This window comes from Acyrthosiphon pisum, chromosome X (assembly GCF_005508785.2).
Source record: "Acyrthosiphon pisum isolate AL4f chromosome X, pea_aphid_22Mar2018_4r6ur, whole genome shotgun sequence".
NCBI classification, from domain to species: domain Eukaryota; kingdom Metazoa; phylum Arthropoda; class Insecta; order Hemiptera; family Aphididae; genus Acyrthosiphon; species Acyrthosiphon pisum.
In genome coordinates this window covers 71125452-71140060 of record NC_042493.1, presented here as the reverse complement: position 1 = coordinate 71140060, position 14609 = coordinate 71125452, and the positions used below count along the sequence as shown (strand labels likewise).

At 32.1% G+C, this 14609-nt stretch overlaps 1 protein-coding gene across 1 annotated transcript; it reads left to right on the top strand.

The window, feature by feature from the left end:
• Window positions 1-633: 633 nt before the first annotated feature.
• On the top strand, window positions 634-2472 carry LOC100161917 (tubulin alpha-4 chain). The gene has a single exon (XM_001945660.5). It carries the CDS (start codon window positions 926-928, stop codon window positions 2390-2392), a length of 1467 nt encoding a protein of 488 aa, XP_001945695.1. The 5' UTR covers window positions 634-925; the 3' UTR covers window positions 2393-2472.
• The last annotated feature ends 12137 nt before the right edge of the window (window positions 2473-14609 follow it).

Here is a 14609-nt window from a genome sequence, read left to right as displayed (position 1 = left end):
ATTACGACTGCGCGATGAGCTCGTTGCTCGTTCAACCTCCGTTACCCGCTTGATGCTACAAGGCTTCTTCTGTACGGCTGATTTAAGATTCAACGATGTCAGACATAAAATCAGACATACCCGACATCGACCGATAACTGATCATCACTATCGGTTAATGATGGTTGCTAGATTTTTGAACGGATAATGATTATAGCGTTATTTAAAATATAAGTTAGGTATAATATAATATTACAATAATCGAATGTACCAATTGACCTAATATATTATACAATACAATTAGACAACATACCATGGGGTGGCCCTCGTTGGATTCACCACTCACAAAATAAAGTCTATGCTAAATCGAAAAATCGACAAATTTATTTTTTGACTTTCTACAATTTATTTATTTTTTTATTATTTATATAATATATTATACTTATACTGTACAACCTGACTTCACCCGGGAAAAATATGAACAAGCAAAAAATACAAAGTTATATCGGTGTATCTCGGGTTTAGTGTAACTACCTCAGTTCACAGGCATATCGGCATCGGTGTACCTCACTCTGTGAGCCAAAATAACAAACTTTATGTTATATTATGTACCTATAGCTGGCTGAAAACTACCGTGGCTATATGAAATCAATATTGACTGCCGACTGAAATTGTTTCAGTCTGAACAGTGACACGTTTGCTGTAGAAATCTCGAGCGATCAAAATTTTAAATCAAAATTTTAACCTTCCACAGTTCTGTCTTCTAGACGACACGAATAATATATTTGCCGAAACTCGAACACAGGAACACACACGCTATCGGCAAGACGTAATATCAACTGCGGCGGATTTATATAACATATTATACGGACGACAAACGTCGAAGACACCTGAACACCCGTTTACCGCACGCACTCAATAGATCCATTATAAAGACAATTACGACATGGACTGCAAACGTCAAGTGATCACCGTGCACGTGGGACAGGCTGGCGTGCAAATGGGCAATGCAGTGTGGAACCTATACGGGATGGAGCACGGGATCGGGAGGGATGGCTGTTTGACGCCGGAGTCTGCAGCGGACGCTGCGTGCCCAGCGGAACACTCGACGTTCTACAAGGAAACGATGGCCGGAAAGTACATACCGCGAACGGTCATGGTAGACCTGGAGCCAACGGTGGTCGATCAGATCCGGTCGGGGCCGGACCGGGGTCTGTACCACCCGGACCAGCTGATATCGGGCAAAGAGGACGCAGCCAACAACTTCGCTCGTGGCTACCACACGGAGGGCCGAGAGTACCTGTCCCATGTGATGGAGGGTATCCGGCTGTTCGCCGAGTCCAGCGAGGGCGTGCAGGGGTTCATCGTGTTCCACTCGATGGGCGGCGGCACGGGCTCGGGCATGACCAGCCTAGTGTCAGAGACCCTGCGCCAGGACTACCCGAAGAAAAGCAACCTGGAGGTGCTCGTGTACCCGGCGCCCAAGGTGTCCACGGCCGTGGTGGAACCGTACAACGCGCTGCTTGTGTCACACAAGACGCTGGACACGACCGACTGTGCGTTCATGGTTGACAACGAGGCGATATACGACATCAGCGCCGGCAAGTTGGACGTTGAGCGGCCTATGTACCACAACCTGAACCGCATCATCAGCCAGGTTGTGTCGTCCATTACCGCGTCGCTTCGATTCCCGGGCACGCTCAACGTGGATATCAACGAGTTCCAGACCAACCTGGTGCCGTTCCCGCGCGTCCACTTCCCGCTACTGGCGTACGCACCATTCGCGTCCGCCCAGCGGTCCGCGCACCAGCGTCCGCCAATCGTAGACCTGACGGCCGCGTGTTTCGAGCCCGGCAATCAGCTGTTCAAGCTGAACGATGAAGAGTACGCCAACGGTAAGTACATCGCGTGTTGCATGCTGTACCGCGGCGATGTGGTGGCAAAGGACATCAACCACGCCATACAGCAGATCCGGGCCACCAAGGGCCTGGAGTTCGTAGAGTGGTGTCCGACCGGGTTCAAAGTGGGCATCAACTGCCGGCCGCCCGTGTCTAAATTGTCTCCTGATGATGAGCTGGTGGGTGGTGGCCGGGCTGTGTGCATGATGTCCAACACGACGGCCATAGCAAGCGCGTGGACGCGGCTTTGCGAGAAGTTCGACCTCATGTTCCGCAAGCGTGCGTTCATCCACTGGTACGAGAGCGAGGGCATGGAGAAGGAGGACTTCGTCGTGGCCCGGGAGAATATTGAGGTCCTGCGGCACGATTATAAAGAACTGATGCCGTGCGCGAGTACCAAGACTTCAGCCATGTCAGCCGATAAGGCTACCACCGGACCAACTGAACTATCCGGCCGCGGCCAATCGGATTTCCTGCAGGGCGATTTTGAGCCTCCCATGATCACAGAAATCTGAACGCCTGATTTCTGACCACATGAATCATTTTTACACATTTTTATCATGATACGAATAAAACGAGATTTTTAACTTTAATATTTCGTATACGCTGTATTTTTATGATTAGGTTTATTATTTGGTATGTGACCGATGGGAATAGGGTTAACTTAAAATAATTTACATTATGCAATATTCAGGTTACATTAGAAATTGCTCAAATTGCTCAAATTGCCCATACAAATTCATTTAATGTAAAAGAATCTAATTATTTATAGACTTTTATAGTACCTAACTATTATCATATATTTTATGTATATAACTATAGTGGCTACGGAACGCAAATATGATATAATAATTGTATTGGGAATTATTATTTTTTAATTATATTTACACGTACTTACATGCAAATTAGAAAGTTGAACTATATATAATATATATTATTATGTTAAAAACCGTCGTCAGAACAGACTTGTTATAAAATATAAAATATAAAAAATATATAATATAATGATAATATTATTTAAAATAACGATAAACACAATATATAAATTATTATAATCTATATAGGTATATAAGAATCTAACTTGATCTTGGAGACGAAGGAAACCGGTTTGTTTGTTTTATTATTATTATTAATTTATTTATTTGTTTGCACTTGCATTTTTCCATTTGAAATATATATTATTTATTCAACAAATAGTTTATTGTTACATTTTTTTCTACCTTATCTCTATACTATAATAAAAAGAATAAAATTTACCACTCAAGTGGTTGGATACAAAATGTAGGATATATAATTTTCAGAAATTAGCAATAACAATAACTAAAATATGTAATTATATTATATTATTTGTATAGCCAAAAAATAGTTTCTAAATTAAATTATAAAAAAATAATTTCTTCCAGAGGAAGGTCGGGCAGCTAGTATATTATATTATATTACACCATAATAGTGCCGATGAAAAGCTATGCTGTGGGTGTAGTAATACTGTACAATGTATATGTTAATTACATTTATTTTACATGAAATAAAATGTGAATAATAATTTTTCTTTGTAAAAATGTAAAGTTCGAAACGTATAACCTGATTATGCTGCTAGTCTATTATACATATATATTGTGGTTAAATGGGTGGCTTTATTTTTAAATTATTTCTCATATTGATATATATAAATATATGATGTTATGTAGACGATATCGTTCATAAAATAATTATTTGGCCATATTATGGATATAATAATATTGTTAAAAATAACTCTTTTGCCTATTGTGGCTTGAACACTTACACAAACGATGTAATATGTAATTCATAATATAAAATATCCTTATACTCAATTTAAATTATTTATGAATCAAATATTATAACTGTATTATTAATTAATTTTATTATTTAACAAATCATTTTGCATAATATTATACAAACCTTGAATAATAATTATTATATTTGCATAATGGTTTATTCACCAATTTCTGTGTTACTTATGACGCAGGTACCTAGACCTTTATCAATAACACCAACACAAAGTAAAATTATTAATTATTATGCAGTTATAATAATTACAAACTTTGTAAGTTGTTACTTAGTCTAATAATTTATAATATAACCATTAACCATAGTAAACATTTAATGATTTTAAACACTTATAATATATATATAGTATTTTAGTTATATCATAACATATTGTTTTCATTAATTTGAATTATTCGATTAAACATTTGACATCGATAAAATATGTATTTATAATGTACCAATTAATTATATTACGTATTAACTACCCTGACGTATATATTTGTTAATTATCAATAAGTAAGGACTATATTATGAAGTAAAATATGAGGTACCTCCATATTTTATAAAATTTAAAAACGTCTGCTTTATAGTTTATGTGTTAAACAATTACAATTATCAACAAAAACATTTTATTATTATTTTTTATACTTAATTATTTATTTTTGTATAATATTAATTTATTTTCACGTGTACACAAATTATTGCATCCGCATAAATCAACTCAAACCTCTTACGCCTTACATAATCATTAATCAAATTATAACTCGAAAGATTTCGGGTATGTTCCAATAATCACATAAGCTAAAATTAAATTTACACATGTACCTATATTGTAAAATATTCTACTACATGACGTATATAGGTACATATTGACAGCGTTTTCAGGCATTATGTATTAAGTGATTGGGAAAGCGAACAACAGTTTTTTTAGATTTTAATCAAAATAATTGTGTGATTTCAGTTACGAGTTACGCCTGTTTAGCCGGCTTTAAGGATATTATAATAATATTGTAGTGACACAGCACAGACACAGAATAATTAATAAAATGTTTATGCTACGGGCAAAGTAGGAAACCTGGGCATTGTTATACAATGTAAGAATGACCGTTTTAATACTCAATTTTTTCATACATTGGCCGGGCATTGTACGAGATTACCCGGGCAAAGTGTACGCCACCCGGATTCATGTGGGCAAAGTGAATTGATTACTGCACAGTGCACACATTTATGTCGAATGATATTTATGCTTAACAATAACATTAAAAAACCATTCTTACACATTTTATTCGTTTGATACCACGACTTACTAGATTATCTTGTTGTATGGCGTACGCACTATACGCGATGACGGCTGCCGATAATACGAACTGATCCGTAATTTCAACGACAAAGTGATCACATAGTTACATCACATAATTGCAAACAGTATAGGTTATCTAGATAATATTTAATTATCTAATCATAAAACCCCTACCTATTCGAAATCGACGTAGTCTGCCATTACTACTGTATTATTATATTGTAATACAAATCGGTGTAAATGCAAAAAAAAATTGGTCAACTTTGTAACTCAAATTATAATAGTTGTGTATGTGTGTATAAATAAAGTAATATAATGGTATCTCACGTGCTTAAGATAACTTTTTAGTAGTAATTAAGTAGGTAATTAAGTAAATAATATAATTCATCTTGTTCATGTCAAACCACCTTTGGATAAAAATATGAATTTTTCTGTTAAGAGGTTCCATACTTGATAATAGATTTAAAAAATATTAAATGATTATTATTGATTATTATTGATTATTAAAAAAATGTTTTATTTATTTTTAATATATTCAATATTGTATAGTGCCCAAATCTAAATGGGCACTGTATACAATGCCCGGACAATGTTAACTTATTCCAACTTTGCCCTCGAAAAACGGGCATTGTGCACAATGACCGGGCACTGTGCACAATGCCCAATTTTCTACTTTGCCCGTAACATATACAACAAAATAATATGAAATTGAAAACGGCATGTTATTGAAAAATTAAAGCTACTACGGTTTTTTATTTGTTTAAAGATTAAGACTTTTCAACAGCCCTACTGCTGTTATACCTTCATCAAACAAAAGGATCCAGGGTTACTGTACATCCGCTTGTTGTGTCGAGGACGACAATGGCAAAACCTTATTTATAGCAGTAAAACATTATATACATACATACCTATATGGCTATATATAATTCGAATTTAATACCCGTCAATTTTGTCGAATTATTTTTCGGGGAAGATCTTGGTCGGCAAAAAATAAGTAAGTACAATACCTATATACAGTCGGCGTTCGCGCCTTTGACCGAACGAAAAAATAACACACACACACGCACATTTGGCCGACTCATCGAGATCCGTTTACCTATAATAATATACCAATATAATATAAACTTACTGCCAGTGTCCCATTGTAAACGTGTATTTTATACGCTAAGCAGCGTTACGAATCGAATAATTCCGTTTCTACTCGAACGACGGTCATTATCTACTCGCACGTGTAGAGCGTATCCGGTTGAATATAATATATACTATATGGGTATCTACCCCGCTGGCATTGTAGGACTTTGTCCAAAATAAAAATCGCACACACACGCCGCTATATATTTTCATTTCTGCGCTGTGGGGACAAAATGTCCGGAACTCGGCGGGACGATTTCTATATAATCTGCAGTTGTAATAATCCGGAGGTAAGAATAATAACGGAACGGTACGAACGGACCGTTATATGTTTAACATAATAAAACCTATACCATATAAATTAATTCGATCGAAAAATTGTGTTTTTTCGTATTTCGTGACATTTTAGATGTCGGTGGTATGTGCCCCGTGTTGCTGTGCGTTCGCATTGTACGCCCTCGTATAACAATATGTCATCATTCTGCTGAAAAATATTATAAAAGAACGTTTTTCAAAGGAAACGACACCCGTAAATTGATTGTTGGTCGCTTTCTCAATAGTCTGATTGTAATTCTTTTTTTTTTTTATCTAGACACGAAAAAACTGTCGTGTAGAAAAGAAATAAACCGCACTTTTATCAAACAATGTGTTGATAGTTCTATACAGTTTTATACATTATTGACCATACACTACTTAGTGGGTATTTTTTCCTTAACATTTTTTAGTAGCTAGTTTCAAAAAAATTGGTAAATCATACTGGGTCATGCACGTGGATGTATATTATGTTTTTATATTATTTATATTTAAAAATGTTGTACACTCGATATTTGGAAATAATGTATTGAACGTATTCAAACGCGGAAATATAATGTGAACATTTTTTATTTTACAAACGATACACGCTAATATATATATATAAGCTTCGCTTGGAAATCAAAATCATTTTCAAAATGCAACAATGCACTATTAATCAAAGCGTTTGAATTCAATAAAGTAGTAAGTATTAGTACCATCCTGCACTGAGGTGAGTGATCTACCAGTTTTATTTTTTAAATATGATTCCCACCTCCCATAGCATAGGTACTTGTTAATAATTGAATATTATTTATACCTAGAGTCGGGTTGTGTTATGTCAAATCAATACGTTTTCAGACTCTCTCTATACTCATCTATTGAATTATTATTTTTTTTCAAATAGAATTACACAAACATTGACATAATATTTTATAATATAATTGTATTAATATTTTCAACTTTCCGAAATACGGGATAAAATAAATTAAAAAGTATTTCTTCATTTGCTTTACCTACCTACTCCACCCCTCCCCACAGTGAGGAGATTATGTTGCTAAAATAGAAACGTTAACGATAATAGCGGAGCAGATCAACTTGACAATATAGTTTACAATGAGGAGTTCGGTGTATAGTACGCCACCACGACATACAGCATCTCATCTATAATGATATTGCAACAATGTGTTGGTGTGCACCTGAAATGAAAACATACAAACAGCTCGCAGAGAAACTCTATTTAAATGCACCTATTATATGCTAATTTCCAAAGATGTATATAGCGGGCTGCGTTATGTTGCTTTGGGAAATTAAAAGGGGTACGGCGTAATACTTAAAACTAAGGGGTGGATACTCCGTGGTGGGCAATACTAAGAAACACATTCATAATATTATTATTATTATTATTTGATTATACCTAATTCATAATAGTTGAGACCAGTATTGTTAAGTACTTGAGTAAAAGTATTCAAACACTTTTAAGTACTTTATAAAATAAATAATAAATAATAATACCTTTATTTTTCTTACTGGAAATTATAACAACCAAAAATCAAATACTTCGACAAAGAAAACATGTTGAGAACAACTGAAGTTGAGTATTTTAAAGTTCCGCCTAATGATGTGGTGTAAAATGTATGCTGTATAAAATTAACGTATAACATGAAAATTGATTCAGTTGATTTATAAGGTAAAAACATATTTTATAAACATTTTTAAAGTATTTTAAAGTACTTATCTATAAATACTTTTTTTTTAATATTTGTACTTGTACTCAAATACTTTTTTAGCCGAATATTCAAATACGTATTTTAAATACATTTAAAAATATGTATCTGTATTTGTACTTGAATAGGTACTTTTAAAAACTATATCTGACAAGGCTGGTTGAGGCTTACCTAAAAGCCTGCGATAGGTATAGGTTACCCACAGATTTTATTATTCGTTATCGATATTTATCGTAAATCGTGTCGCTTACGACTATTATTGTACTGCGTCTGTGTGAACTTACACAAGTGTGTATTTCCACGCCAATATAAGAGTATAGAGCATAAGTTATGCCGAATAAAGAAGTATCGATAAATAACTAATAAGGTAGGTTCTATGATAATATTATCATAAAAATCATGCATGTGTGTGTGTGTGTGTGTTGTGTGATTTTTCGTGCGTGTCTAAATAATATTATAATAGGGGGGCAATTCACCAAGCATGGTCACCCCATCTTTGTTCTTCAATAATGCAGATATTTAAAATCTGTACCTATTTTGGAGTTTTTAAATATATTACACTTAAAGACCATATTATTGGTTACTTGAGATTTTTATGATATATCTATTTTTCAAACGAGGACTACCCTTTTATGCTCTAAACTATTCAGCAGATATTTTTTTTAAAATGTTAATGTATAGCCGTATAGGTATCTAAATAAAAATTTGAACGAATATTCTCTAAGTTATTTAACATTATATATATACCTACAAAGGATAATAATATATAATATGCTATTATACAATATATACACACAACATAAATTATAAAATGTAATATTTATTTGTTTATATATTCACGAAAAAAGATAAGAGATTCATTAAATAGGAAGGATAGGTATTGTTTGCATTTTAATCGGTTTACAAAATATTATAGTGGGTTAGCTTTTATACATATAACCATAGCAGGGCTAAGGTTTAATAAGTCAGAAACTAATAGTTCGAATTTTGAATTCGATGGATCAAAATTATCAAAAATATTAAAACAATACTTAATATATTATAATAATGTTAGCAATAATGGTTCTTATTAGAAAAATAGAAGTTTTTATAGCCACTGACAACTCTTTAAATGAAACCAAATATCTAAGGAATCAAAAAAAATTTGGTCCTTAAGTATATATAAATATTTAAAAAATCAGATTTTGAATAATTACATTATTGAAGAAAAAAAGAGATGAGCGTACTTTGTGAATCACTCTGTACATATCAGTGTGATGGCGGTGGTTAACGGTGGCGTTATACACATTATAATATAATATGTTTGCATTATAATATTATTAGGTATGTGTACGACGGCGATGACAACGACAAGGATAATGATTATAATCTTATACGTTATATAATAATATAATACGCGTTGATAATAATAATTTATCAGCTGGTGAGTGACAGACGAGCGTATTTATTTCGTAATAATAATGATAATAATAATAATAATATATTTACTATTGAGGAGGACTCTCTTCCAAAATTGCGAACCTCGCTTGTCACCGGAGCAAAGGCCTCCCGCGGGCCGACAGATATATATATATATAATATTATAATGTGATATATTATATTATTATTATACGCATCGTCGTTGTCGTCTGTGAATTGTGAATTTCGTCGAATGATGCTCTTATTTTTTTTAATGGGCTCCACAAACGTCGTCGCACTCGGCGCGTGTATATACCGACGATGACGACCACAATAATCATAATAATATTAAAAAAAAAAAAAACACCCTCGTAAAAGGGTCGAATGAGATGTACGTGCAAATGGAAATCCATCATCACACCGCCACTGGAGGAGTGGGGGGTGAAAAAATAAATATAAAAACTCTTATTCAAATTCTCATTTCATCAGAAATATTTCATTTTTCAAATGACTATTACTCTACTTCGTCATCGTCTTCGCTCGCGCTGTCATCTCGGGCGACAAACGAATGATTGTCAACTGCGGCGGCGGCGGCGATGGATGTTTCCCGCTTCATTGTACCGTACGATACGTAATTTTTTTATTTTTAATCGAAAACCCACCGCACTACAGCCATCACCACACGGTTTTCCAAAAAACCCACCTTTAGAGTGTTCCATATATTATTATGTTTGTGCAAAATATAATATAAATTATTGTCGTAATACCATCGCCGCCGCCGTCTGCAGAATGTATGTATGGCACTATGGCTTGAGTTCAGAAATTTCACATAATTTTGATGCAATACATTATAATTTATAATAAAGTAACGAATTTTTAGTGTATAATAATACACATAGATATTATATTATATAATATACATGGGCCAGACTACCTGACTTCTCATGTCTTTTTCAGACACGTGTGTGTTGGGTTTGGCAGAATTTTTGATTGGGCACCTGTAGGTATCTGCCATGCCCGGAGAAAAATGCCGCCCGTGACCAAGGAATCAAGCCGGCGTCGACTGCGTCGCAACCGACGCCTTAGACCGCTCAGCCACTCAGTCCCCCAATATACTTACTTAAAAATATATAGAACCACAAATAATTTAACAGGACGTCGTATCGTACACCCGCTAGTTGTCTCTGTCTTAGCAAATATGTGTACATGATTAATATTAGATTGATAAACTACAGTTTATTTTTTGTTAACATTAGAGAGAATTTACATATTATCGGCTTTTTAGAGGAGAATATATGAACTGTGCTTGAGCGAAGAGTTATTTTTGATAATATGCTTATTAACGAATTATATGAATTTTAAATGTAAATAATGTTAAATGTAAAAAATTACATATTTAAATTACATTTATTTTATCGGAAGTATTAAGACTTAGATATAATTATATTAAAATATAAAATGTTAATTCAAATTATATATACTATTTAATATCTACTTCTTATAATATTGCTATTTATTCTTAATTCATAAATCGTTTGCTTACTTAAATGTTAACACTCGTTTTTCATTTGGAAAATTTGATAACTTCCAAACGGATTTTCTTGTGAATTTTCGTAAAGAAAAATATCAAGAATCATTCTTGTTTATTTATAAAATTTGGTTGATAGTTTCAAAAGTTTAGGGAAAAGCGTATGAAATTTGCCAATATTTTTTCTTTTCTTGAAATATACTATTTCCCCAAATTCTTTTTCTTTTATTTTTTGTCGATAGTAAATTTTTCAAAAGGAATCTACCTACTTTTTACAAAACTTTGCTCACTAACATCCATTTTGTCTAATAGTTGAAATATGACTAATGTACTTACTTAGCATATATTTTTCGACTGATCGGTGACAAATTTGGATAGGCAATTAACAAAACAAGTTATTGGTTAAATTCAACCGACCAATATTTCAGACAAAATTGTAAAACGTGAATAGTTTGACATCAATGCAATCCGTTGAATTAAAATTAAAATCAGTCAAAATTAACCAAAAGCCAACAGATTACAATATATAGCTATTTGTATCTATTGTACTTATATATTTTTATGTTGAATTTAAATAGCAAATTAATATTAATTATTATTTATTAAGATAAACATTTGTTGATAAGTCTTCATCGAACATGCTCAGTGCCCCCCTTCATTCTGTTGAAATAATTAAGAATTAAAAAATTGTGTTATGAATCTATTGTGTATGGAAAATAATTCCAAATAATAATCCAAAATATTCTAATACTTAATTAGTAATATTACTGGTAAATACGTATATAAAAGTAATTTTACTTGACAACTTAAATATTTAACGCTTCACTAATTTAACTACACTCATCAAATATTCAAATTGTTTGAATAGTGAATATTATTTAAATTTATGAAAATGTATAATATACAGAAACATAAGTCTCAGAATGTTAATAGTTTAATAGTAATATTATGCTTTGTGTACTTATACTTTCGTTGCTAACTATATATTATTTATATTGTTTAAGAAGAAATAGTCTTCTCACTTTTAAATTATTTTAGACATTGTTCCTTAGAAACATGGAATGATTTTCATGGATGAGATTATTTTTGTAAATTGCATTATCATTATTTCCACGAATTAATGTAAAATATTAATAAATGTGCATATTTCCACAAACATTGTACAATTGAAGAATCTGCAGTGTATAAATATTATATTATGTACATATTTCATTATAATATACCTTATAATATAATATTATGTAGTATAAGTATTCATTTATTTTATAAAATCAATGATTGTACCAGCATTGTCTTGACTTTAACGAAATTGCACATGAATGACGATTGGGAAAACAAACGACATACTCATATTATTATTGATATAATATAATATAATGATATATTAATGATTTCCATAATATTTCTAAAAAAAATTTTCCAATGAAAAATAGATAAATATTTGGCGAACGAGACGTTATGTATACATAGATATTATGCAGTCGGAACAGTTTCACTTGAACGATCTCCCAAAGTGTGTTTTACATGCACGTGCTCGGCATTTTCTCTAATATTGTAACGTTTCGGGCCATTAGTTATGGGCAGTGTTTAGATTTATGGAAACGATAAAAATGACAATACTGTTTAATGTAACGACATTACGACATTACTGTTGTACTCGTACTATATAAATTGTTATTATTATATAATACAATATTTTGATAAAAGGATACGTCAATACGGTCTTATCTATTGTTGCGACTGTTTTAAACTGCATTTACGGCTGCACACATTTCCTGGTAAGTATACGCTGTGTAATAAATATAATAATATTGAACACATAAAAAACAAGCAGAAACACAGTTTAAATTGTCTTCTCTGGTTCTCACCTCGGCTACCCACGAGAACAATAATAATAATAATTTATAATATGTGGGATGAACTTGTTTCTTACGAGCTGCAGGAGTGCAGGACAATGGACGGGTTACCACACTATTTGCTCTCGGCGGAAAAAATAATTAAGACCTCGTTACTACGGTATTCATTCGGTGTCTGGAGTCTGGACTACACGTACTTATCTCACCGGAACAGATGCGAGAGTATTAGACTTTGATTACAATCAGATTATCCCGTTGTTGTATTACAATGAAAATTGGAATATAACACCTGACCAGCGTGAGCCTGGTCTAATCTTCTATTTATACCTAATACCTATATACGTCCGGCGTAGAAAAGGAAATCATTAGGCACGTGGGTGACGGAGTACCAAATATCATATGACGGATGTCTTATAAATGTATATAATATTATTATACATTTACATGTGATATTAAGGAAGTATAATAGATAACCTAAATGTGACACTGCTCACAATATATGATTTAAGCCCTAAGTCCAAAGGTAACTATTGTCAATTGAGAAAAAAGCAAGTATTATGATGTTATACATATTATTATGTATTATAGTGCAAATAATAACGATTATTAAATATTAAAAATATTAATATATTTAATTTAATATATTAAAAATTAAATGTAATGAGTAATGACCGAATATTAATAAGTTAAAATGTAAAATCTAATTGAAAAATGTATACAAAATATAAAAATATATGTATCAAATAAATACATTTAATATATTTAAAATGCATACCCATTTTGGCCAACCCTGTTACTTAACAATAATGTCGATCAATCAATAAAATATTGTTCTAAATTTATATTGGTATCTTATTGAACAATGGTGTTTCAATCAATTGGTCGATTAATGTGTTTATAGTAATAATAAAAATACACATTTTGTGTTGAGGGCGCACATCTGTCAAAATAAAAAAGGGTGACATTAGTGTACTTAATCCCCTCGATTTTCAAGTAAATAAAAACTAGCACACAAACAGAAATAAGATCAGCTTTAATTATTATGTTAAATATTAGTACATAAGTATATAATAAATAATAATAAATATTTCTATAAGACCCACTGCCGGTCAATCATTGGTACAATCATTTGTTTTGGGTGGGGGAAGTAGACAACTTAAAATACCTAAATAAGTACGATAAAAAAAGTTTTCTCTTCAGTCGGAAAAACCTTTTTACAATTAAGAATTTTAGGTTTTAAATTGACATCAAAAATCTAATTTGTATTGCAAATTATTTTGTACTTGAAAATTTTTAATATTTTAAAATTAAATAATGAACATTTTTTAAAACCGAATTTGACAAAAATGTTTTGTGTAATTGAAGAATAACAGTTTTTTTATCAAACTATATTAGTTCATTTGTTGTAACTCAAATTTATTAAACATGTACTGTCAAGTTGCAACTTTCCACCAAATATTAGGTACCTAGTTAATTGTGATTATCTATACAAAATTACATTTTTATAATTAACGCCTAACGGGCTCTGTAACCCCTCTCTAATTATAATATAACCATCTGGATAAGATAGAAAATAATAGTTACTACTTAACATATTATAATATTATATTTTATACTAAATTACCATTTACTAGATATATTTATAATCAATAAATTACCTTTCAAAATAGCTAAATTTGATTCAAGACTATTTCTATTGTGTCTCACTATCTC